The 27,350-nt window shown below is 37.8% G+C and overlaps 1 protein-coding gene across 3 annotated transcripts in view; it reads right to left on the bottom strand.

Moving 5' to 3' along the window:
- Nucleotides 1-649: 649 nt before the first annotated feature.
- mdm1 (Mdm1 nuclear protein) overlaps nucleotides 650-27,350 on the bottom strand; it is a 35,652-nt gene continuing 8,951 nt past the window's right edge. For all 3 annotated transcript variants that reach the window (XM_073059557.1, XM_073059556.1, XM_073059558.1), the window contains 12 exons: nucleotides 26,678-26,812; nucleotides 22,951-23,124; nucleotides 19,632-19,741; nucleotides 19,461-19,527; nucleotides 19,072-19,110; nucleotides 17,837-18,012; nucleotides 17,177-17,452; nucleotides 16,476-16,639; nucleotides 15,615-15,742; nucleotides 14,488-14,734; nucleotides 13,228-13,296; nucleotides 650-2,339 (listed from right to left, as the gene is read on the bottom strand). In XM_073059557.1, the coding sequence (XP_072915658.1) occupies nucleotides 2,224-2,339; nucleotides 13,228-13,296; nucleotides 14,488-14,734; nucleotides 15,615-15,742; nucleotides 16,476-16,639; nucleotides 17,177-17,452; nucleotides 17,837-18,012; nucleotides 19,072-19,110; nucleotides 19,461-19,527; nucleotides 19,632-19,741; nucleotides 22,951-23,124; nucleotides 26,678-26,812 (1,701 nt within the window). In that variant the 3' untranslated portion in view covers nucleotides 650-2,223. The remainder of the gene's footprint in view (nucleotides 2,340-13,227; nucleotides 13,297-14,487; nucleotides 14,735-15,614; nucleotides 15,743-16,475; nucleotides 16,640-17,176; nucleotides 17,453-17,836; nucleotides 18,013-19,071; nucleotides 19,111-19,460; nucleotides 19,528-19,631; nucleotides 19,742-22,950; nucleotides 23,125-26,677; nucleotides 26,813-27,350) is intronic.

Genomic DNA, 27,350 nt, shown 5'->3' with positions numbered 1-27,350 from the left:
AGGAAATTATGTGAACCTTATCAAAATCAAATCATTTTGCTGCACAGTTCTGTCCAATTTAATCCTATTTAAGTTCAACATTAGCTGCTGTAGCCTTTTCCAATTTCCAAGCCTCTCTGAGTTGGAAGAGAATGAATAGATCATGATCTTCAAGTATACTGTGACCACGTGAGTGAAAGATATGTTGGAGAGATTTCAGGACCTTCTCTTGGTCCAAATTTCAGAATGGGTGATAAATCCATTCCTGAACACTTGTAATGAGGAATTAACATGAAGGATGAAGTTAGAACTGACGTTGCTACAAAATGACTTAGGGCTAAAGCTGAGGTTCAAAAAAAAAATCATGTAAGACTTTTGGTTTCAGAAAGAAATTTCTAAATGCTATCCCGCACTGTGGAAAAGGGTCAAGATGTTCTTTATTGCCTTTCAAACATATTTAATGGAGCATGGTTTCTGTGCAGTCACCTAACTTCTTTCAAAGCAGCAAAACAGACTGCAAATTACTTCTTTAAAATTTTTTTTTATTGAATTTTCAAATAGGTTACAGAAAGAAAAAAGAAAATTATCAACCCTTCTCCACTCCCCTTAACCCCTCCCCCCAACATATCCCTATAGAAAAAAAAGGAAAAAAGAAAGAAAGAATGCCTGGATTTCAGAAGATCCCCACATGCTCCATGGAGTTCATAATAGCTTTAATATGTATATTTATTTCTTTCCCCAGATAACCAATAATTTTATCTTCGGAGCACCTATATATTTAATCCTATTTTTTGTAAATAAGGGCACCAAATTTTCAGAAATATTTCATATTTATCTCTTAAATTATGTAATTTTTTCAAGTGGAATGCAGCTAAAAATTTCATTCTTCCAACGATCTATACTTAAGTATGAATCCGATTTCTAAGTAACTGCAATAGCCTTTTTGGCTACTGCCAATGCAATTTTTATGAATTCTTTCTGATATTTATTCAATTTGGATTTTGATTTTATCCCTTCAATATCACCTAGTAAAAATAACATTGGATTGTGTGGAAGAGACTGCAAATTACTGAGTGTGGGGATGACATTCAGCCTAATGTGGAGAAGCTGATATCACTGCACCAACTCCATCCATTTCATCGAAAGGTCAAAAAGCAATGAATAGTAAATAGTTGGACTACTAATGTACACTGTAAAATGTTGATGAAAAATATACTGTAATTAAATAAAGAAATAATTGCATTTGTAGCTTTAAATCAATGTAATTTTTGCAATTAATTATAACTGCTTGGAATTCGCAGTTCCTATTTTCTTTCATTGTGCATCGTAAATTAAAATTCTTTATAGTTTTTAAGTAATGGCCAGAAAGGGAGAGAGGGGCACTGGGGATGTGGCCTGAGAACCAAGGGGATGGTAACCCAAAAAGTCTGGGAACCACTGCTCTAGATGGACTACATTGGTATCTTGTGATTGTGTTAAGGAAGATAAGGGTGTGCAGACAAACAGTAGTTATTAGCAAATTCAAAATAAGTGTGATGTGATTAGTTTAAAGTGGAATAGCTGCTGTTGCCAATCTTTGCAGTGGTGCAATCTTTGCAATGGTAAACATTAAGTTTTTGAAATGTTTCTACAGTTTAAACAATGTAGCCGCCATGTTCTGCACTGGATTCGACCATAATCAATAGGTTGCTCTGCACCACGTCTACTGCACAAAAGCATACATTTGCTTTCTCATTTACGTCAGCAATGAAGTCGGGAAAGCTGGGTCTCTGCGCAAATGATACGTGTAAATAAATCAGTGTTTAAAACAATGCATCATTGTGATAATAGTAACATCGGGGTAAGAATTAGCCTTACATAATAATCACTGACATTTACACAAGTTTATCTTTCATGTTTTAAAAAAATATTTATTAAAACTACACTGTACATTCCATTTTTACAGACATTAAAACGTAATGTTTTCTGTATCTATGTAATTGAAATTAATTCAATGTGTCTTTTTATTGTAAAATTTTAGCAAACATCAAAACCTGAACTTTAGTCCTCAGCATCTACACACAGAACACTATAAATAAAAAGCTTTTTAAAAAATAACAAAGTGAGAGTGAAGTGTAAGATTTATCATGCACAATGTAAACATTACAATTCAAATCTGAACAGGATATAGTTTTCAGACTAAAAAATTCTTACACCTTACCAAAACCCACACATCCTTCTTGATAAGAACCACTATCTAAAAGTTCATAGGCTCTTGCCCCAGAAATTGTCTCTCCTTTTCTGAGCACGCTCAAGGACTTGAGAGGCGAGTGAACTAGACGCTGCAGACCGTGCAGATATTTGTGACATTCGATCATCCTCTGAAAGAGAGAATGAACCAGGCTTGAATCACATTTTAATAATTTTGTATGAGTTTTAGAACACCTTCACTATCACAAGTTCATGAATGACCAATCTTTGGACAAAAGGCCACAATCCTAGTTTTAATAATACTATGCTGATGTAAGTAATGTAATATGATGTAGAAATAAATACAATTCAGAACTACATTGGATAAAAAATAGATATGGGCAATTCAGAGCAATACACACAAAATGCTGGAGGAAGTCTGCATGTTAAGCAGCATCTATGTAGGTCAATAAATAGATGAGGTTTTGGGTCAACACATTTCGGAATTGCCTAGTAAAAGCTGCGTATTGGTTGGAATCAATAAATTCCTTCAGTTTTTACTAGGCAGTTCTGAAGGGTTGCACCCCGAAACATGAATTGTTTATTCATTTCCATAGATACTGCCTAACCTGCTGAGTTCCTCCAGCATTTTGTGTGTGCGTTGCTCTGGATTTCTAGCAGCTGCAGGATCTCTGGTGTTGATTATAGGCAACTCAGTCCTGTCAGTTAAGAAGAAAGGTAATTTGGCATGGCCCCTTTGACTTTCACTAACTTTTATCGATGCACCATCGAATCCACCTGTCTGGATGCTTCATGGCTTGATATGGCAAATGCTCTGCCCGAGACACAGCTCAGTATGTGACAAAAACTAGTCTCCCCGCCATGGACTCTGACTACACTCCTCACCGTCACAGTAAAGCAGTCAGCATAATCAAAATCCCTACTAGACATTGTTTGTTCTCTCCCCTACCACTGGACAGAATACAGTCGGCCCTCCTTATCCGCGGGGGATTAGTTCTGGGACCCCCCGCGGATACCAAACAACGCGGATGCTAAAGTCCCTTATTTAACCTGAATCAATGCGATGGTCTTTAGGACCCAGCACAGCTCTGAATCTGCAATGTTTCTGTTCACGAAAATAATCACGATTGAAAATAAAGTGGAAGTAATAAAGCAATCGGAAAGAGGTAAAACGCCATCGGTCATTGGAAAAGCGTTAGGCATTAGTCAATGATCAGAACAATTTTAATGGAGCACTTTAAACGCCCTGCCCCAATGAAAGCTACAATTATTACTAAGTAGCGCAGTGGTTTAATTATTGAAATATATATGATTCTTAAGTGTTTTATATGCATAGAGAGGTAAAATATATACTATATACTAAGGCAAATGTTTTACTAACTGAGGCTACATAATACCAGATGTACCTGTTCCGACTTCAAATCCGACTTAAAGACGGACTCAGGAACAGAATTCGTTCATAACCCGGGAACTGCCTGTACTTTTAAATCATCTCTAGATTACTTATAATACCTAATATAATGTAAATGCTATGTAAATAGTTGTTATACTGCATTGTTTAGGGAAAAATGACAAGAAAAAGTAGTCTGTACATGCTCAAACAACAAGTGCTAGAGAGAGAACTTCCGGGTTTTCCTGATCCGCGATTGGTTGAATCCACGCATGCGGAACCCGCGGATAAGGAGGGCCGACTGTATATAAAATCTAGAAAGCACATTACTACAAAGGACAGCTCCTAGTGCACCGTTATAAGACAGTTGAATGGGTTGCTAGTATGATGATGGACTCACAATCTACCTCATTGTAACCTTGCACCTGTCCACCTGCTCGGCACCTTCTCTGTAGCTGCAGTACTTCATTCTGCACCCTCTTATTGTTTTACCTTGTACTCCCTTAATGCGTTGAATGATGAAATGATCCACATGGATCGCATGCAAAACAGTTTTCACTTTACTTCAATACAGTAATTTTCCAGCACTATTCCCATTTCTCTTGATTCCTTTAATGCCATAAAATCTGTTAATCTCTCAACTGAGCTTCCAGAGCCATCTGGTTTAAGAATTGGAAAGGTTCATAACTCTCGAGTGAAGACTTTACACTCTCCCTATCAATCTTCATCAAATTCCAGCCGTGAACATCTCTATTATCATTCATAAGGATATCCAACCTCCTCTTAAATGCATCTACCAATATACTAACTAATTTTAAAGAATTCTTTCTTTCACCAAAAGATATCCAGTTTGGTCATTGCTTTTCATTCTGTATACCTTAACATTTCTGACTTCATCCTTGTGAACATTCTCTGCACCTTCTCCAGTGTTTTTATGTTTTATATAATGTGGCGACCAGACCCAGAATTGCATGCAATGTTCTAAGTTTGAACTAATCAAGGTCCGAAATGGAATGAAAATTTAAAATACACTGCTAATTCAATATAAATTTAGAAGTTTGGAAGTATTAAACCAGCCACAAACCATCTGTGGAAAGAGAAACAGACATTTCAGGTTAAAGATTGTTCATCAGAACAGTTTGAGGTCTCATAAGGTTTGGCGTAATTTCCTCACTTTCCAATTCTCTCTAAAAATGAACCCTAATTCAAGTTATTGCTCACACATGGTGCAGCTTTTAGTGGTTATGTACTTTGTTTCTCTATCCCACTCACGTCTTTGATTTTATCCTAAACTATCACTGTAAATTATGAACAGCAGTGATCTCAGCACTGATCATTGTGGAACACTACTTTCCATCTTGTTCCACTGCAAACTACACTTTAGTCATTCTCTCTACTTTCTGTCCTGAAAACAGCTTGTAATCCATTCACATGCAAACCTACAGATATTGGAAATCCAAAGCAACACACATAAAATGCTGGTGGAACTCAGAAGGTCAGGCAGCATCTATGGAAATGAGTAAACATTCAACATTTCAGGATGAGACCTTTCGGGGGTTATGGTACTTGATGAAGGTTCTCCGCCTGAATCGTCAACTGTAGACTCTTTTCCATAGATGCTGCCTGGTCTATCGAGTTCGTCCAGCGTTTGTTGCTTTGTAGTCTGCTGGTTGTCCTCCAACTCTGCAATTTTTTATCTTAAGTTTTATCTTTATCTTAAGTTTTTATCTGCAATTTGAGAAGGATAAGGGCAGATCGGAGGTGTCAGTGTTGCAGTTGAACAAAGGAGACTATGGACCCATGAGAGAGGAGCTGGCCAAAGTTAAATGGACGGATATCCTAGCAGAAAAGACAGTGGAACAGCAATGGCAGGTATTCTTGGGAATCATGCACAAGGTGCAAAATCAGTTCATCCCCGGAGAAGGAAGGATTCAAAGGGGGGAAAGGGGCCACAGTGGTTGACAAAGGAAGTCAGAGATTGCATAGCGTTTAAAAAAAAGTATGACAGAGCTAAGGTGAGTGGGAAGACAGATGATTGGGAAATTTTTAAGGAACAACAGAACTTAACTAAAAAGGCAATATGGGGAGAAAAAATGAGGTACGAACGCAAGCTAGCCAGGAATATAAAGGAGGATAGCAAAAGCTTTTTTAGGTATGTGAAGAGAAAGAAGATAGTTAAGAACAATGTTGGGCCCTTGGAGAATGAATTGGGTGAAATTGTTATGGGAAACAGAGAAATGGCAGAAGAATTTAAGAAGTACTTTAGATCTGTCTTCACTAGGGAAGACACAAGCAACCTCCTAGATGTATGGATGGGCCAAGGACATAGGGTAACAGAGGAAATGAAACAGATTGACATTAGGAAGGAAATAGTGATGAGTAGACTAATGGGACTGAGGGCTAACAAATCCCCAGGTCCAGATGGTCTGCATCCTAGGGCACTAAAGGAGGTGGCTCTGGAAATTGCGGATGCATTGGTAATCAGGATCAGTTCCTGAGGATTGGAGAATGGATAATGTTATCCCACTTTTTAAAAAAGGAGGGAGGGAGAAAACAGAGAACTATCGTCCTGTCAGCCTAACATCAGTAGTGGGGAAGATGCTAGAGTCCATTATTAAAGATGAAATAGTGGCATATCTAGATAGCAGTGATAGGATTGGGCCGAGCCAGCATGGATTTACCAAGGGCAAATCATGCTTGACTAATCTATTGGAGTTTTTTGAGGATGTAACCAGGAAGTTAGACAAGGGAGATCCAGTGGATGTAGTGTACCTCGATTTTCAGAAGGCATTTGATAAGGTCCCACATAGGAGATTGGTGGGTAAAATCAGAGCTCATGGCATTGGGGGGAAGATATTGACATGGATAGAAAACTGCTTGGCAGATAGAAAGCAAAGGGTAGCGGTGAATGGGTGTTTCTCGGAATGGCAGGTGGTGACTAGTGGGGTGCCACAGGGCTCGGTATTGGGACCACAGCTGTTTACGATTTACATCAATGATTTAGATGAAGGCATTGAGAATAACATCAGCAAGCTTGCTGATGATACTAAGCTGGGTGGCAGTGTGACATGTGATGAAGATGTTAGGAGAATTCAGGGTGACTTGGATAGGCTGGGTGAGTGGGTAGATACTTGGCAGATGACGTTTAATGTGAATAAGTGTGAGGTTATCCACTTTGGGAGTAAGAACAGGAAGGCAGATTATTATCTGAGTTAGGTAAGGGAGTTAGGTAAGGGAGAAATACAAAGAGATCTAGGAGTCCTTGTTCATCAGTCACTGAAGGTGAATGATCAAGTGCAGCAGGCAGTGAAGAAGGCTAATGGAATGTTGGCCTTTATTACAAAGGGAATTGAGTACAAGAGCAAGGAAATCCTTTTGCATTTGTACAGGGCCCTGGTGAGACCACACCTGGAGTATTGTGTACAGATTTGGTCTCCAGGGTTAAGGAAGCACATCCTGGCTGTAGAGGAAGTGCAGCGTAGATTCACAAGGTTAATTCCTGGGATGTCCGGACTGTCTTACGCAGAGAGGTTAGAGAGACTGGGCTTGTACACGCTGGAATTAAGGAGACTGAGAGGGGATCTGATTACAACATATAAGATTATTAAGGGATTGGACAAGATAGAGGCAGGAAATATGTTCCAGATGCTGGGAGAGTCCAGTACCAGAGGGCATGGTTTAAGAATAAGAGGTTGGTCATTTAGGACAGAGTTAAGGAAAAACTTCTTCTCCCAGAGAGTTGTGGGGGTCTGGAATGCACTGTCTCAGAAGGCAGTGGAGACCAATTCTCTGGATGCTTTCAAGAAGGAGCTAGATAGGTATCTTATGGATAGGGGAATCAAGGGATATGGGGACAAAGCAGGAACCGGGTATTGATAGTAGATGATCAGCCATGATCTCAGAATGGCGGTGCAGGCTCGAAGGGCCAAATGGTCTACTTCTGCACCTATTGTCTATTAACTCCACATTCTGTGACTTCATGTATTATTCTATCATGGCATATTTTACTAAAGGGCATTTGAAAACCTATATCACTTAAACCTTTGGTAATACTACTTCCTTCTTTCACCTTTTCAAAATGATAATCAATAAAGTTGGTCAAACAAGAACTTCCATTTTGAAATTCATGTTGATTATCAATGACACTTTTCATCTCAGTGTTATTGCATTTAACTGATTTAACCTGTCTGACAAGAGATTATATTCAGAACATAAGAAACCTTCAACCAGGTTAGGTTATGCTGAAAAAAATGAGTTGAAGGACAAGGGTAGGTGATGGTTCCCATGGATCACAGGCTGGGTTTGACGAATTGGTCTGATTGGCTGACTTCTGTTCTGTAAATTGGATATAATCCATACTGCAATCTGTCCATCCTGCATCTAGTTATCAGCACTATACTTTGGAATTTCTTCAGATAATTTCATCTCTTTACAACTTATTTCACTATCAGATACATAAGTTACATAATGTGATTTGTAAATGAATCCAATAATTATCTTATTTATAGCGCCTAATGCTATTTCTTAAATTCATTAAATTTGTATTTGAAAAAAGTGTGAACTGTAATTGAAAATTCACTTGTTATTTTATTAACTGAACAAGCTTCATCACTCTGAACCAAATGGTATATAATAATTTTGGAATAAAGATCATTTGCTTTTAAAAATGCTGTAATTTATAACCATCCAGAGCACTTTCAATTAGATGCAAGTGTCTCAAAAGAGAGTGAAAAATTAGGCTTTATCATGAGTATAAAACAATTTGACATGGATCTCTATGCAATTAACTCTATGCAAGACCTTGCCTATAACCCTAACCCTACACACAGAAGAAATGACTAGAAATAGATAAATATTTTAAATCTAAATCTGTGTTCCAAGACCATGGGATGTTAACCGTAACATCTTTTAAATAATTCATATAATGTTTTATATTTATTTTGTATTTTTCATTTTAAGTGGATTGTCTATCAACATTTTGTCTTGTTCTACCAAACAAATAGAACACTGGCAGCAAATTTTTCATTTCCTGGTATTAAGTTATGCCAAGACCAATCCACTGGTTTAACTCACAATTATTGCCAATAAAAGTACACTGCAAAAAAAAAAGAGCAGGGAAAAATGAAGTTAAAACATGAGAATAAACCAAGATACTATGTAGATTTATTCCAAGTTAACATTTAGATCTTTCTCACTGGATTGCTCGTCCTCATTATGAGATGAAATGCACTCTAAATGATCTTTGGATAAGATAGTTTTCAGAATAATAACCGTCAAGACCTCAATTAACCTTATCAACCTTCATAAGATAGTGGAATTAAATTTTAACATATTATGCAGAGGGTTATCTACATTTGCACAAACAGTGAATAATTACTATAATTTGAACAAATGAATTGAAACACTGTATGAATATCCTAAACTCAATCTAAACAAGACCGCATTTAAATATAAAATATACTTATGTTCGCTACCTAAAATGCAATTAACAATTTAACTATTTCTTACATATCAACAGATTTGATCCTGGCTGTTCACATCTTCTCCTTGCCTATCTATTTCTTTCTTAATTCTACCAATTAATATATTACAATCAAGATAAGACATGATAATAACTGGAACACATTAAGATGGAGAGTTATCTAAATTCCATATGGGCTGTTATTCAATTACTATATGTAAAACACCTATAAAATGCTTGTATTGTAATTTATTAGCTTAGGCATTTTCAGATATCAAGTCAAGACAACCATGCATCAAAATAAGACTGCCTTAGAAAAAAATCTCATCATTTAAATATCTACTAGCATGTGAGCTTTATTCCTCATTTCAAAACTCTAAATTATATTTGAAGCTTCTCTTTATTGAATAAACTCATATTTCTTTCTTTTTCCTAGAGCTGGATTTTTTAAATTATTCATTCTGTTTCTTCCAGTGGCTGTTAGAGTGCAAGACCATAAAACCATAAGACATAGGAGCAAAATTAAGCCATTTGGCCCATCGAGTCTGCTCTGTCATTCACGTATGGTTGATCTTTTTGCCCCTCCTCAGCCCCACTCCTTGGCCTTCTCCCTGTAACCTTTGATGCCGTGTCTAATCATGAAACCTATCAACCTCTACTGTAAATACACCAATGACCTGGCCGCCACAGCTGCCTATGGTAACAAACTCCACAAATTCACCACCCTTTGGCTGAAGAAATTTCTCCACATCTCTGTTTGAAATGGTTGCTCCTCTATCATGAGGCTTTGCCCTCTTGTCCTAGACGCACCCACCATGGGAAACATGCTTTCCACATCTACTCTGTCTAGGCCTTTCAACATTCAAAAGGTTTCAATGAGATCACCCCTCATCCATCTATATTCCAGTGAGTACAGACACAGAGCCATCAAACTTTCCTTGTATGATAACCCTTTCATTCCCAGAATCATCCTTGTGAACCTCCTCTTAACACTATCCAGTACCAGCACATCTTTTCTTAAATGAGCCCAAAACTGTTCACAATACTCAAGCTGAGGTCTCACTTGTACCTTATAAAGCCTCAGATTATATCCCTGTTCCTGAAATTAATTCTAACATTGCATTTGCCTTCCTCACCACCAACTCAACCTGCCAGTTAACCCAAGTCGCTTTGCATCTCTGATTTTTGGATTTTCTCCCCGTTTTCCAACATTGTTTTCATTTGCCACTTTCTTGCCCATTTACCTTACCCAAGTCCTTCTGCAGCTTACCCATTTCCTCAGCGCTACCTGCTCCTCCAGCAATCTTCGTATTGTCTGCAAACTTAGCGACAAAGCCATCTATTGATATGCAACATAAAAAGAAGCAGACCCAACTCTGACCTCTGCGGAACACCACTAGTCATTGGCAGCCAAACAGAAAAGGATCCTTTTCTTCCCACTCGCTGCCTCTTACCAATCAGCCAATACTCTAACCGTGCCAATAACCTTCCTGTAATACCATGGGCTCTAAACTTGGAAAGCAGCCTGTGTAGAACCTTGTCAAAGGCCTTCTGAAAGTCTAAATATACAACATCCACTGCATCCCCTTTAACTATCCTACTTGTAATCTCCTCAAAAAAATTCCAACAGGTTCATCAGGCAAGATTTTCCCTGAAGGAAACCATACTGACTTTGTCCTATCTAGTCTTGTGTTACCAAGTACTCCATAACCTCATCCTTAACAATTGACTCCAACTGATTTATAATTTCCTTTCTGCTGCCTCTCTTAAAGAGTAGAGTGACATTTGCAATTTTCCAGTCCAGCGATTTTTAAAAGATCATTACTAATTCCCCCACAATCTCTACTGCTACCTTTTTCAGAATACTAGGGTGCAGTTCGTCAGGTTCAGGTAACTTATGTACCCTTACGCCTTTCAAATTTTTGAGCATCCTTTCCCTTGTAATAGTAACTGCATTCACTTCTCTTCCCTCACACCATTCAACATCTGGTACACAGCTAGCATCTTGCTAAATACTCATTTAGTTCATCTGCCATCTCCTTGTTCCCCCATTATTATTTCTCTGGCCTCATTTTCTAGTGGTCCTATATCCATTCTCATTTCTCTTTAATTTTTTACATACTGTAAAAAGCTTTTACTATTCACTTTGATATTATTTGCTAGCATACTTTCATATTTCATCTTTTCCCTCCTAATGACTCTTTTAGTTGCTCTCTGTAGATTTTTAAAAGCTTCCCAATCCTCTATCCTCCAACTAATTTTTCCTTTGTTGTATGCCCTCTCTTTTGCTTTTACATTAGCTTTGACTTCCATTGTCAGCCATGGTTGTACTATTTTGCCATTTGAATATTTCTTTGTTTTTGGAATACATCTATCCTGCACTTTCCTCATTTTCCCCAGAAACTCACCATTGCTGCTCTGTTGTCATCCCTGCCAGCAGCTCCTTCCAATTTACTTTGGCCAAATCCTCTCTCATACCACTGTAATTTCCTTTACTCCACTGAAATACTGCTATGTCAGACTTTACTTTCGCCCTATCAAATTTCAAGTTGAACGCAATAATATTGTGATCTCCGGTTCCTAAGGGTTCTTTTACCTTAAATTCCTTAATCACCTCCAGTTCATTACATAACACATAATCCAGTATAGCTGATCCCCTAGTAGGCTCAACAACAAACTGCTCTAAAAGTCATCTTGTAGGCATTCAACAAATTCACTCTCTTAAGATCAATTACCAACCTGATTTTCCCAATCGACCTGCATGTTAAAATCTCTCATGACTATCATAATATTTCCCTTTTGACACACATTTACTATTTTTCATTGTAATCTGTGGTCCACATCCCAGTTACTGTTGGGAGGCCTGTATATGACTGCCATCAGGGTCCTTTTACCCTTGCAATTTCTTAACTCAACCCACAAGGATTCAACATCTTCTGATCCTACATCACATCTTTCTACTGACTTGATGCCATTCTTTACCAACAGAGCCATACCACCCCCTCTACCTACCTTCCTATCCCTTTGTCCAAAGTATAACCTTGGACAGTCAGCTCCCAACTACAACCATCCTTCAGCCACAGTTCACGATGGCCACAACATCATACCCGGCAATATGTAATTGTACAGCAAGATCATCCACCTTATTTCTTTAACTCTGTGCATTGGGATATGCCATGTTGACTACTGTATTTGCTGCCCTTTTTGATTCTGCATCTCTAATGCACTGATACGCACCCTGCCGGATGTTCATTTTGTCCTATCATCTGCTTGCCCTTCCCGACAGTATGACTGCATGCTATCTTTGCTTCTTTACCATCCGTCCCATCCTGAGTCCCTTCACTCCTGTTCCCACCACCTTGTCAAATTAACAGCTCTAATAAAACTGCCTGCAAGAATATTGGTCCCCCTCGGAAGCAGGTGCAACCCGTCACTTTTGAACAGGTCATTCCTCCCCAGTAGAGATTCCAATGATCCAAGAACTTGAAGCCCTACCTCCTGCACCAGCTTCTCAGCCAAGCATTTATCAGTCAAATTATTCTGTTTCTATCCTCACTGACACATGACACAGGTAGCAATCCAGAAATTACTACCCTAGAGGTCCTGCTTCTCAGCTTTCTGGCTAGCTCTCTAAATTCTCTATTCGGGACCTCTTTGCTTTTCTTTCCTATGTCAATATGGTGAGGAGTCACTGAATCAGAATCAGAATCAGACTTTAATCGCCAAGTACCTATGCACATACAAGGAATTTACTTCCGGCAGATGTTGTCTCTCTGCTCATAACAATAATAATGATAAATATAAATGAAAATATAGATTATACATACAGGTAGTGCAATCCAAGTAATAGTTAGCCGACAGTTAACCGGCAGTTAACTGTTCAGCAAAGTGACCGCAGAAGGGAAAAAACTTCTCCAGTGCCTATTAGTCTTAGTCTGGAGGGATCTGAAGCGCCTACCAGACGGAAGCAGATCAAACAGTCCGTGCGCAGGATGGGAGGAGTCCTTTATGATGTTCCCCGCCCTCTTCTTCAACCTGGAAGAGTACAGGTCCACAATAGAGGGCAGGGAGGCTCCAATGATGCGCTTCAGTATCAACTCAAAAAAAGCTCTGTTATACCAAAGTATAAATTCTTTAATAAATATAGCTCAAACAATATAATAAGCCAGATTTGAACTATATTTGGGGAAAAAAACTATACAAGTACCATTATCTGCAGGATCTGGATCTGTTGCTTGTAACTTCAGCAGGTTGGTCCTTGGTCCTCCAGTATTACCTTCAATTGAGTTAAAGTAGAAACTTAATATTGAATCTCACTACACAGTTCTCTCCAGATTTTTAAACATCCATTACCCCCAGCAAAATTACATATTTTAAAGGACATATTTATACTTACTTGAATTAGTTTCAATTATATTACTCTTGTAATGCTAGAAACTTCACAAGAGAATGGTGTTTACAGTGAAATATTATTTCATTCATAGCATGGACACCATCAAAACCCAACGCATGCACATGCACATCCATCTCCATCAGTAGTATGTACAGGAGGTGATGCCTCAAGACAGACACATTGTTCACCAAAGACGCAACTATCTTCTCAGAGCGACTATCAGCCACGAGGCACGGGAGCTTGAAGTACCACACCTCTAGGTTCAAGGGCAGCTACTTTCCTTGAACCATTAAATTGCTGAAGCAACTGGAACAACCCTGCTCACTAAAGTTTAGCAACACTATGACTTAAATCACTTTGCACTAAAATGCACTTTATGGTGTAATTGTGTTCATTTTTGTAAAAGTTGTGTTTTATTTATGTCTTTCTTGTGAATGTTGTTTATATGATTTTAAGTGCCTGTATGTTGCTGAAAATAAGTTATTTATTGTAACTGTGCCACATGCTCTTATACACAGGACAATAAACTTGACCTTGACTTTTGACTAACACATCACATTCACTATGAATGTTTACAGAAGGACTGAATTTCACTGCCACAACAGAACTGAACAATGTTTCAATAATTGAACATTAAGGGGCATGAATAATTGAACTGCTACCCATGGAGTATTGTTCTAACAAACTAAAAATTCCGGGGAAGCACAAAATCATACCATCAGTGCATCCATCCAAGTCATTTACACAAATTGTGAAAGATTAGCTCCCATTATCCATCCCTGTAGAACAGCATTCATTATATCTTGTCAAGTGAAAAAAGAGTCCATTTACGCTTATTTCCTATTTCTTGTTAGTCAATGTTACAACATGTTACCTCCTACACCATGGGTTTTCATTTTCCCCATTAACCTTTGTAGTGGCTCCCTCCCTAGAGTTTTTTTGGAAATGTAAGTACCGGTACATGCTATTTGCAGCTTCTGTATATTGCCTTTCCTCTTTCGGCAATGAATCTCTGCATTTGCCTGTTTCAGCCGTCTCTTTATACCGTGCTTAATAACGAGTTTAACAAGTTACCGTTATGCTGGAACTCTGGATGTCTAAGCGTTCCTTGTATCCGATAAGGGAAGGTCCTAGAGAGCGAAGGAGTAATTGAAGCAGTCATTTGATCAAAAGGAGGATGAGACTTTAATGATGCTTGAACAGAAGGCAAGGTCTTTGCATAGGATGGAGTACTGTAATCTGCAGGCATGCATTCTTCCCTCAAAGGGATAGGATCATGCGTCAAAACACCAGCTGCTGGAGAATGTCTGAGCAATTCAGTCTAAGTAGTAAAGAAAGATCATTTATAGTTAAGTGTTATTAAAATCTTCTATAAAAGTTTTACTACAAAAACAAAGGTTGCACTGCGTTCCTCAATGACTCATTAGACACGTAACAACGTCATAATGGCAGGGTCCATAGACCTGAAAATTACAGGATTAAACTCAAGTCTATTGTTATCCAAGTTTAGCTCAAGAAAGAGCTGAAGATGGATAAATAGGAAAAAGTGGAAATCATCTGGAGTTCCCAATTATGATTGTAATCAAGTAACTCTTGCTGGAAAACACCAGGTATGATGTTAAAGAAAACTGTTTATCTACAAACACATTAGTGAGCATCGTGAATTCATCATATTTTCAAAAAATAGCCCCTGGAATAAATCACAACAGATAGCAACTTCCACCCAACTTAAAGCAAATGTATAGATATGCATATTAGTATATTTCCCAAATGTTATTTAATTCTTAACTTGGGCCTCTTTTAATTAGAATATCAATTACTTCATATATACTAGATGGTACTTCCTATTAATCAAAATTTCATGTTGCTTTCACCAAATTTTAAATGACACTCTTAATATAGCATAATATAAGTGGAATTTTAAGAAGTGTAATGCCCATACAAATTTCTCATCATAGTTCACACAAGACTGCAGTTTACATTAAGTATAAAATGGAGGTATAAATACCTTAGATATTTATAAATTATGATCTTCCATTCTCCAAAAGGGAAGTAAACAAGTAGCACTACAATGCCAGTTTCTTACTGCACCACATGTCTTTAATTACTTTGCTCAGAAGTGTCTAGATCCAGAAATTTTGGTAGACTAACAAGCCAAAAGAATCACAGTCTCTCAAATCCCTCACATAGAAATTCTGTACCTTTTTCATGCCTGATGCTTCTGAAATATGTTTATAATGTGAATATGATTTTCCCAATGGAGGCTGACTTTTCCTACGATGGGGTGATGGTGATCTGACTTGGCGAGGAGCAACCAAAACAGCACCTCCTGGTAGATTAAAATCATTAAAATGAAGAATTAATTAGCTGCATGTAGTTATCTGAGTTTTGTAGGTTATATTTAGTTATTTTTCTCTATTTTCACCAACCTCCTCTACTTCCTTCCTTCCCTAAAACCTTCAACGCAACAAATATTTATGATTTTAGAAATTATATCTTCCATAAGACCTTATATGATCATCTAAAATTCTAGGGCACACTGAACCAACTCCTAGAACTCCTAGCCTGACCTTATGACCTTATTATGTCCAAATTCTCATCAATGTTCCTGTGAAGAAATTTGAAGAACTTCAGAATACTTCTGTCACTTTCCCACATTCCCATATATTTGGACCATTTTCTGCATTTTGTTTTAACTTCCCCTGATTCTCCATAAATGAGCGATTTGGTTAAATTTATGCTGACAGTTCCAACCAGTATAAATATATTTACTTGTCATAATATGCTGGTTTAGAAAGAAGGTTGAACATGGTGCAAGGAACACCAACTATATTTTGCTCATAAACAAAATATGATCCACGGCAAAGCAAATTAAAACAAGCTTCAGAATGAAACACTTTAAAGTAGTGTACAAAATTATTTTTAAATTTAGTATCATGCTAGCCAGTCATTTTATTACACATACAGATTTTCACAACTTTTGAACATATAATTAAATGCATTGCTATTTAATAAAGATTGTTTAAAAATGACATTTTCACTACATCAATAAATGACTGTACCAATGGCTGGTGTGGTCAGATCATGATGAGTTCGATGGACTCCACCAGTTGCCTTCAGCTTTGGAGTAGGCAGTCGCCCACCTGCATCAGATCCAAATTCAGACTGTCCATTTGAGTCTGAATTTCCTGTTACCACACCCTGTTCATTTACAGGGGCTGTTTCTCTAGAAATTTAATGAAGTTAACATTGAATTTTGTACAGCTCTTCTAACAATTAGTTTTTAGATTAATGAGAAAAAAACTTGTGCATGAAAATGTTTCAACAATCAGCTCTCCCAAATTGTATAATTAATAGCTATGGAAGAAAAGCTTTAAAAAAAACACAATGCCAATATAATATAGACCACACAATTAATGAAATCAAAAACTCTGCTCAAAATTCATAGTTGTCAGCTACACTTAATTTTGAAAAACTGGATTAAGGACAACTTTAAATTTTGAGATCTTCAGTCAAATTTCTACACACAGCTTTTCATTTGTTCAAATAAATATTATATGAATACAAAAATAAAGATCACTTACATGAAGTTTTATATAAATTTGTAAACATTTGAAAGAAATCAGGTGAATTTGACTGCATTAAATTAATTTTGCTATACTTTTATTCCAAGGATTAAACATTATTTATTTTTTTTCCTCGTTCACTTTCCAGCCCCTCTCCCACACCCTTCCATTGCAATTTGATAGAAATTTCTATCTACCTTTCCACAACTGCTTCCACTTCTGCATTTCCCTCAACCATCTCCTTACTTTCACAGTTTTGGCCTTGGTCACCTTCTCTTAGTTCTGCTCCATGTGGCTTATCGTCCTCAACACTCCATGCCAATTTTCTGCTGACTGGTAGAGTAGGAACATCTGAAGTACCATTCTGCACTGTTTCATTGTAGTTTTTAGTTGCCCTTGGTGATAATATAGCACTTTGTTCTGTAGAGCTCTGATTTTTTTGAATGCTGGAAATGTTGGGTGTTTCTCTGGCCCTATAAATATAAATAAATATTTCACTGCTAGGGAATATTCTCTACACATTATCAGTATTATGAAATGATTTGTGGGTCTTGAATATATAACATTTACATGTCACTCATGGCATATATTTCATTAAAGAAAGCCACAAAATTCATATATATAAAATATATAACATTAATATTTTAAAGGATTTTGATAGTTATGCAACAAGACATTTGTAGTGTTGCCAATGAAAGCATTTTGGTACACAATAAAATACAAGATACTAATAAACTGTTGACAAAAAATATAGATTAAACACCAACTCTGAAAGCATGCTTTTTATTTGGTTGATATAAATTTCAATATTTCTCTTAACGAACTCAATGTGGATCATTTGTCTCACTAATCTATACCTTGCAAGGTCCAGAGCTTTGATACAGTCACTGACCGATTCTTCAGTATCCGATGTTGAGGACACATCCCACAGCTTATTTTGTTCAGAAAGAATTTGGGTGAGGTGATCCCGGGAGAAGTGAGTACCAAGTGCTCTCCTCTTATATGCTTCAGCTTTCTCTCTAAGCTCCTTCACCTGTCACATCAGATCAGAGGAGATTTTTAATATTAGAGGCAGAAATCAGGTACAATATCATTGGCATATGTCATAAAATTTGTTGTTATGCAGCAACAGCACATTGCACTACATAATAAACTGTAAATAACAGTTTATTAAAACTGTTAAATAAACAGTAAATATATATTTTTAAAGGTAAATTAAATAAGTAGTGCAAAAAGAGAAATAAAAGCAGTGAGGGAGTGTTCATGGGTTCAATGTCCATTCAGAAGTTGGACAGTAGAGGGGGAGAAGTTATTCCTGAATCACTGAGGGTGTGTCCTCAGGCTCCTGTAACTCCTCGCCAATAGTAGCATAGAAACATCGCAAACATAAAAAAATTACAGCACAATACAAGTCCTTCGGCCCACAATGTTGTGCCGAACATATACTTACTTTAGAAATTACCTAGGATTACCCATAGTCCTCTATTTTTCTAAGCTCCATGTACCTATTCAGGAGTCTCTTGAAAGACCCTATCGTATCCACCTCCATCACCATCGCCGACTGTCCATTCCACTCAATGAGAAGACAGCATGTCCTAGGTGATGGGGGTCCTTAAAGATGTATGCCGCCTTTTTGAGCCATCACTCTTCGAAGATGTCCTGGATGCTGAGGAGGCTAGTGCCTATGATAGAGCTGACTGAGTTTACAACTTTCTATAATTTATTTCGATACTGTGCAATGACCTCCCCATACCAGACGGAGATGCAGAGAGTTAGATTGCTCTCCATGGTACATCTGTACAAACTTGCAAGTGCCTTTGGTGACTTACCAAATCTCAAACTCCTAATAAAATTTTTCATATTTTATCGAATGTAACCTTGGTGTGCTTGGATTGTGCTCATTACAGTGCAGTTGAAAACTTACTCAAATCAGAACAGATTGTTTTCATATAATTGTCCCTTTATCCACAAAAAAATACACTTGCTATTAATTTAGCACAAAGCTTCTAGCATATTTTAATGTTCCTGCTAATTATACTGTATATTCATATAAACTAAAACTAAATCATTTAAACGTAATCAAAAAACTTACCTCTGCATACCAAGGGGAAATTAGGTTAGTGTTAGTTCCCTGTGTAAAGAATAGTAGGACTTAGTATAACTTAACTTTTGGAAATTCAATGAAGAATATACATTAAAAATTAAAAGAGATGAAATAACTAGAATTCACAGGATACAGTGATTAAAGCTTTCAATAATTGTTAAGTCAGAACACCTAAAACTTTAAAAGTACATTTAAATTCTTTCAAATATTCACAAGATAACATAATTAAGAATTACTACCAATAATGTATTTAGGTGCAAAAGTTAAGCTACTCATAACGAACTGACTTTATAAAAAAACAAGGAATTGCACTTACTAGCATTATAAGAATGCACTGACATTTATGCAATAAGTACTCTATGTAACTATTTACCTACCTCATTAGATCTATATTCATACTGGACAGGAGACCGAAAATTAGTCTTATATTCAGACTTAACCTTTCTGGAAAAGGCACCAAAATAGAGTTAATTATATCTTTCATCAATGAATGTGATAAATCATTTTTTTAAATTGCACATAGTGTTTTAAATATAAATATTATGTACCTAAGTCCTTTGTATGAGTAAGCAGGTTTTTGTGATTTCTGTTCGTTTTGACACTGTTTGCCTTGCATCTCTGTTTCTTGATTCTGTTCTCTAGAGGTTGACCCTGTTAACTTAGGAAGCAAAGATCTCAATTTATTATTCTAAATACATGAAAACTCAATCAGATGCAGGCAACAAATAATTTACTCATTTTCTTTTTAGGCAACAATGTAGAAAATAAACTTCCATGTCTTTCTTATATACAATACTCACCTTTATTTTCATACAAAGTATTATTTTGTGGGGAGAGAACAGGAAGCCATGAAAACAGGATTCCAGTGGGAGGGGAGTTTGTGTTTGAAGAATAAACAAGGAAAAAAATATCGGCCTGCATTTTGGCAAGTGTCATAACTTCCAGGATATCCTTTTGTATTTAAAAACAGAAGTCCCAGGCTTAATCCTTCGCTGGGTTAAGGGGATGACAGGCTATACAAGTGCCAAGGTTTTCAAGGGGCATCAGGATAGGACTCTCAACTGTGCTGTTTGAGGCTCCGACACCACTCAGAGGCTGGGACACTCAGGTCAGCAAAAGGGGTCTTTCATATCCAAATCAAACAAGTTCAATCTTGGGCTGATGACAGTACTTTGTTGGCCCATGTCAGAAATATCTGACCCATTAATTATACAGTTCAAACCCATTCAATAGTTGATATTCTTTTCATGAATAGATAGATAGATAGATAGATAGATAGATAGATAGATAGATAGATACTTTATTCATCCCCATGGGGAAATTCAACTTTTTTTCCAATGTCCCATACATTTGTTGTAGCAAAACTAATAACATACAATACTTAACTCAGTAAAAAATATGATATGCATCTAAATCACTATCTCAAAAAGCATTAATAATAGCTTTTAAAAAGTTCTTAAGTCCTGGCGGTTGAATTGTAAAGCCTAATGGCATTGGGGAGTGTTGACCTCTTCATCCTGTCTGAGGAGCATTGCATCGATAGTAACCTGTCGCTGAAACTGCTTCTCTGTCTCTGGATGGTGCTATGTAGAGGATGTTCAGAGTTTTCCATAATTGACCGTAGCCTACTCAGCGCCCTTCGCTCAGCTACCGATGTTAAGCTCTCCAGTACTTTGCCCACGACAGAGCTCGCCTTCCTTACCAGCTTATTAAGACATGAGGCGTCCCTCTTCTTAATGCTTCCTCCCCAACACGCCACCACAAAGAAGAGGGCGCTCTCCACAACTGACCTATAGAACATCTTCAGCATCTCACTACAGACATTGAATGACGCCAACCTTCTAAGGAAGTACAGTCGACTCTGTGCCTTCCTGCACAAGGCATCTGTGTTGGCAGTCCAGTCTAGCTTCTCGTCTAACTGTACTCCCAGATACTTGTAGGTCTTAACCTGCTCCACACATTCTCCATTAATGATCACTGGCTCCATATGAGGCCTAGATCTCCTAAAGTCCACCACCATCTCCTTGGTCTTGGTGATATTGAGACGCAGGTAGTTTGAGTTGCACCATATCACAAAGTCCTGTATCAGTTTCCTATACTCCTCCTCCTGTCCATTCCTGACACACCCCACTATGGCCGTGTCATCATCGAACTTCTGCACATGGCAGGACTCCGAGTTATATTGGAAGTCTGATGTGTACAGGGTGAACAGGACTGGAGAGAGTACGGTTCCCTGCGGCGCTCCTGTGCTGCTGACCACCGTGTCAGACCTACAGTCTCCCAACCGCACATACTGAGGTCTATCTGTCAAGTAGTCCACTATCCAATCCACCATGTGAGAGTCTACTCCCATCTCCGTTAGTTTGTGCCTTAAGATCTTGGGCTGGATGAATAGATACCAGTGTGTTAAATCATATTGGTTCCACATTATTGATAGCATAGTTCTTGATTTAAAGAAAAACTTATATAAAGGAACAGCAAATAATTAGCAAATCAGCAGAAAATTATTGCCTGTTACTAGGAAAAATGAATGTTAAATGGAGGTTATGCTTTATATAGAATTTTGTTAAGGCCACACTGTTCACAGTTTCTGGCTTTTAAAAATGGATGTCATTGCATTCGCACTTCAAAGAATGCTTGTTAGACACATGCCTAGGATAACAAGTTGTCTTTTGAGAAAATGCTTGACAGGTTAAGTCTTTATCTGCTGAAACACAGAAGGTTAAAAGAGGCAATAGCCTGAACAGAATTAACAGGATGAATGTGGAAAGAATGCTTCCTCTCATTGGAGAGTATACAATTATGTGGATTGCTTCTCCTGTCACCTATTCAAAACAGACCTAAAAGTCACGAGTCTTTGGAATTCTCCCTTGCAGTGGAAACAGAATCTTTGACTATTTAAGCCAGAGGGAGAAAGATATCTGATATGCAGGCTATGTAAGGTGGACAGGAAGCTGTATTTGGGATTGCACTCCAATCATCATGATCAAACTGATTGGTGGAGTAGGTTCAAAGGTTCCAGTCCTGCCCCAATTCACATCTTTGTATGTTTAACATACCGTACTGTACCAAGGAATGCATTTATTTGTAATCATGAATTCCTTATCTATTTTGAATTAATCCACCTGATCTGGTTTAGATAAACAGTCAGCAACCTGAAACATTGACTGTTTTTCTGCAAATGATTTTTTTTTTTTTTAAAAAAGGGTCCTTTCTCTTGAAAAATAGCTCTGCTTCTCTGCTTCACAGAAGCTGTCTAACCTGCTAGTGTTTCCAGCATTGTCAGTTTTCATTTCTAATCTATCCTGTTGTCAATAAAATGTGCCTGCACATCAATTACAGAACACATTCCCTGTCAATGTTTCTAGCTGGAGAAGGGCAGCAAAAGCATAACAGTGAAAAAAAAATAAATGCTGAGAGGCTTTCAGTAGATTACAAATAATTTCAGAATCAGAATTAGGTTTAATATCACCAGCATAGGTGATGCAATTTGTTAACTTTGTAGCAGCAGTAGAATGAAATACATGATAAATAAAGAGCAAAAAAGAATTACAGTAAGTATGTGTATATTAAATAGTTAAATTAAAATTAGTGCAAAAACAGAAATAATGTAATAGTGAGGATGTGTTCATGGGTTCAATGTCCATTTAGAAATCAGATTGGCAGAGGGGAATAAGCTGTTGGTGAATCGCCACGTGTGTGCCTTCAGGCTTCTGTACCTCCTACTTGATGGTAACAGTGAGAAAAGGGCACGTCCTGGGAGGTGGTTATCCTTAATAATGGTGCCTTTGAGACACTGCTCCTTAAAGATGTCTTGGATACTACAGAGGATAGTATTTATCGCTATTATGAGTAATATTCAATTACCTTCAGTGGAGAAAGACTTCCCATTTCAAATGCTAAAGCTTCTTCTTCAAAATCTTTACGCAAGCGTGGTCCTTTAGGTGGTTGCATACCTTTAAACTGACTTGAATATTCTGTTTCGGTGGTCATCTTACCCTTTTGAAGTGGAGGAATATCCGGATTTTTGGTGTAAATAATCTAGAAAGTGACAACATACACTTGCTCAACTATCCAATTTTGGGATATTAATTTATATATAAAGTGTTATAAAGAGCTATAAAGTGTTTGTTTCATTTGATCTGATAGAAAGCCAGTGTTGTAAGTGCATTAATCTGATTGTGTTGCTCATTTAGATGATAACACATTTTCTCTTTCATCAAATGGATCAGGATCCTTAAATCTCTTCACCGCTACTAATTATGAATCCCATATGGCAAGTGTCCATCAAACTGAGATTTGTATATTTGTATCAAACTGAAGTGAAAATACTCATAACTACTCCAAAGGCACTGAGAAAACAGCCATAAGACCCTCATTCTTAACTTTCCACGAAGTTCTCACCAAATATTTTTAATCAATGCCTCCATATGTTTCTGTGTTCCACTGACTCCTCACCCCTAATGATTCTATCTGCCTTTACAAATAAATTTGCTTAACAACATTGCTATCTCTGTCCCTGCTTTAAACTTACTGCATAAATTCAAAGATTCAAGGTTCAAAATATATTTGTTATCAAAGTATCTACGCATTATATAAATCTGAGTTTCATCTTCCCACAGTCACGAAACAAAGAAGAACCATGCAACCTCTTCAAAGAAAAAAATCAACCCTTCCCCCTCATAAAAATACAACAAATCGCACAAACTGGAAAACAGGAGCTAAAACACAGAATATAAAACACTAAATCAAAAGGCATATTCAGTTCAGCTCACTGAACTGAGCTGCTCACTGGCCATCCTGATTTAAATTCACCCAACTAAGCAACAAAAATAGAAGCGATCAGAAAAACTAGAAACACATCATACGTCAATTAGAGTCCACAATCTACAAAATGCATCAATTAAACCTTGTTCTGACACCGTCCTCTGACAACGTCGAGGGAGAAAGATCATTTGAATGCAAGGACGCCTCAGTATTCATAATCAACCCCTTCACTATACCATCTATTTCACAGGACTTCTGTTTTCCTTATCTTGGTCATGGTCTGAGTCTGTTTGTATCCCTTGTTAATCTATCTCCTTCCCTCCTTGCAACACCACTTTTGCATCTGAAACTCTCTACCATTTTTCTTCAGTCACAAAATATGCCAGCTTCCCCTCTATAATAATCCATCTCTATCTCTCTGCCTCATCCTACCTGCTATAGAAACACTCATGCTGACTTTTGTTACCTCTCTATTGGACAATTCAGATTCTCTCATAGCCACACTCTCTTTCACTATCAGACAATAACCTGCTGCTATATCCCAACTTGCACCCATGAGATCCAATCACTAATCATTCCTAAATTCCACCAAAGCCTTACATTTAAAATTTCCATATAAAAGTCTCTCCATGGCTTTAACCACTACCTGCTCCTATCTGTAATCCCTTCAGTCACAAGTGCAAGATGCAAAGAAAAAGAAACAGTTACATGTGACATTCAACTTATGAAGTTTTATTTTACCCATTAACCTCTTCAACTCTGGTCTCTTGTGCATTAGTACTCCCTTTGCTTCACCACTGGTGACCATCGTTTTACCATTCAGACATTGCAATCCATAAAGCATGGCCCCCTTTCATTCTGGGATCCTCCTTAAAAACCAATAGCATCTCTGTTTTCATTATCTTGATCACGGGCCTAGTAGTTGTCAATAAGTTATAACCTTTGTCTAATTATACTCTTGTAAGGCACTTTGAATGCTTCCTTTTATGAAATATGCTATACAAGTTGTCATTGCAGTTCATAAGCAACATTCCTAACATCTATATAAGTAAAGCTATTCTGTCAAGAATCTGGCATATAATGCATAGTTCCTCCAGCATTTTGTGTATGCTGCTCTGGACTTCCAACAGCAGACTCTCTTATGGTTATATAATGTATCTTACAAAGATTATCAAGCATCCCCACTTGCCCTGAATTGGCACAGTTCCTAGATTTCCTTTTTACATAAGAAACTCATCATAAATGTTACTCTACTATTTAAGAAGGGTGGAAGGCAGCAGAAACTATAGACCTGTTAGCCTAACATTACTGATTGGGAAGTTGTTGGAATCGATTGTTAGGGATGAGAATACTTGGAGGCACATGACAAGATAGGCCAAAGCCAGCATGGTTTCCTGAAAGGAAAATCCTGCCTGACTAACCTACTGCAATTTTTTGAGGAAATTACAAGTAGGATACATGAAGGAGATGCAGCAGATGTGGTGTACTTGAATTTTCAGAAGGCCTTTGACAAGTTGCCGCACATGAGGCTGCTTGGCAAGATAAGAGCCCATGGAATTACAGGGGAGTTACTAGCATAAGTGGAGTACTGGCTAATCAGCAGAAAACAGAGAGTGGGAATAAAGGGATCCTATTCTGGCTGGCTGCTGGTTACCAGTGGAGTTCCACAGGGGTCAGTGTTGAAACCGCTGCTTTTTACAATGTATGTCAATAATTTGGACTATGAGATTAATGGATTTGTGGCTAAATTTGCCAATGATACAAAGATAGGTGGAGGAGTGGGTAGTGTTGAGGAAACAGAAAGCCTGCAGAGAGACATAGATAGTATAGGGGAATGGGCAAAGAAGTGGCAAATGAAATACAATGTTGGAAAGTGTATGGTCATGAACTTTGGTGGAAGAAATAAACAGGCAGACTATAATTTAGATGGGGGGAGAATTCAAAATGCAGAAATGCAAAGGAGTCCTTGTGCAGGATACCCTAAAGGTTAACCTCCAGGTTGAGTCACTGGTAAAGAAGGCGAATGCAATGTTGGCATTCATTTCTAGAGGTATAGAATACAAGAGCAGGGATGTGATGTTGAGGCTCAATAAGGCACTCATGAGACCACACTTGGGAGTACTGTGTGCAGTTTTGGGCTCCTTATTTTAGAAAGGATATACTGATATTGGAGAGGATATAGAGAAGATTCATGAGAATGATTCCAGGAATGAAAGGGCTACTGTATGAGGAATGTCTGGCAGCTCTTGGCGGTATTCGCTGGAGTTTAGGAGAATGAGGGGGGGGTCTCATAGAAACATTCCAAATGTTAAAAGGCCTGAACAGATTAGATATGGCAAAGTTATTTCCCATGGTAGGGGATTCTAGGACAAGTCAGCATGACTTCAGGGTTGAAGGATGTTCATTTAGAACAGAGATGTGGAGAAATTACTTTAGTCAGAGGGTGGTAAATCTGTGGAATTTGTTGCCATTAGCGGCTGTAGAGGCCAAGTCATTGGGTGCATTTAAGGCAGTCTCAATGGGCCGAATGGCCTACTTCTGCTCCTATATCTTACGGTCTAAACAACCGACTTATACTAACAACTCAAGTGGGAAACTGATTCCATTTTTGTTAAAAAGTGTAAGGTAAAATTAACATCAATACATAACGATACTTAAAAACAACAAACCAATGTTTTTGAACTAACACAACAGTTAAATGAACATCTTTATCGGACCAGGTTAAATTAAGTAATCTTTTTAGTTGACTGAAATCGTCAACTGGATATTTCCTAAGTAGACTGTTAGTAGACTGTTCAATGACATACCTAGCAAGGGGGAAGGTTACCTGTTCTGCAGCCAGTAATGGAGAATTGGGTATTTGATTTTTCCAAGCAAATTGCCGTTGGTACTCAGAGCTTCTCCCTAAACTCCTCCGTGGTGCAGACTTCAATCCTGATTTTTTAAGGAGTGCATAGTTAACCTACAAACAACATAGAATCACAGCTTAACATTGACAGTACAGTATGAAGTGGAAACCTGAATTACTGCACAAAATACACTACAGATAGCAAATCAAAACTTATTGTTTCCAAGACCCTATTGAACATCAGTAATATAAAATACTACTGGTTCACTGGTTTATTGGTGAGACAGCAGGGGAGTTGCGTGGCCTCAGCTGTAGCGAGGACTAGCCCTCATGCCATGGGCTACCTGTTGCAGCAGTCCAGGAGGGGAGACGCCACAGGCAGTGCGACATGGTGTCTATGCTGGTTTGGTGACAGGTCCCACCCAGCAGTGCTGCTTTCCAATGTTCATTCAGTGTTAGACCAGCTGGATGTGTGAGTGCATATTCTCTGCAGACTGCTGAGATCTGGTTCTTCTTGCTGACAACACTCATGCACCATCAATTTGCAAGACATGTCATTCAGGGACTTGGGCAATATTTTTTGTGTGACTGAATATATGTTTATTGCCATCTTATATGTGCTATATGTGCCTTGTACTGTGAATGACACTTG

The sequence above is a fragment of the Hemitrygon akajei genome, chromosome 10 (assembly GCF_048418815.1).
Source record: "Hemitrygon akajei chromosome 10, sHemAka1.3, whole genome shotgun sequence".
In the NCBI taxonomy this organism is placed as follows: Eukaryota; Metazoa; Chordata; class Chondrichthyes; order Myliobatiformes; family Dasyatidae; genus Hemitrygon; species Hemitrygon akajei.
This window is presented reverse-complemented; position numbering and strand designations above follow the sequence as displayed.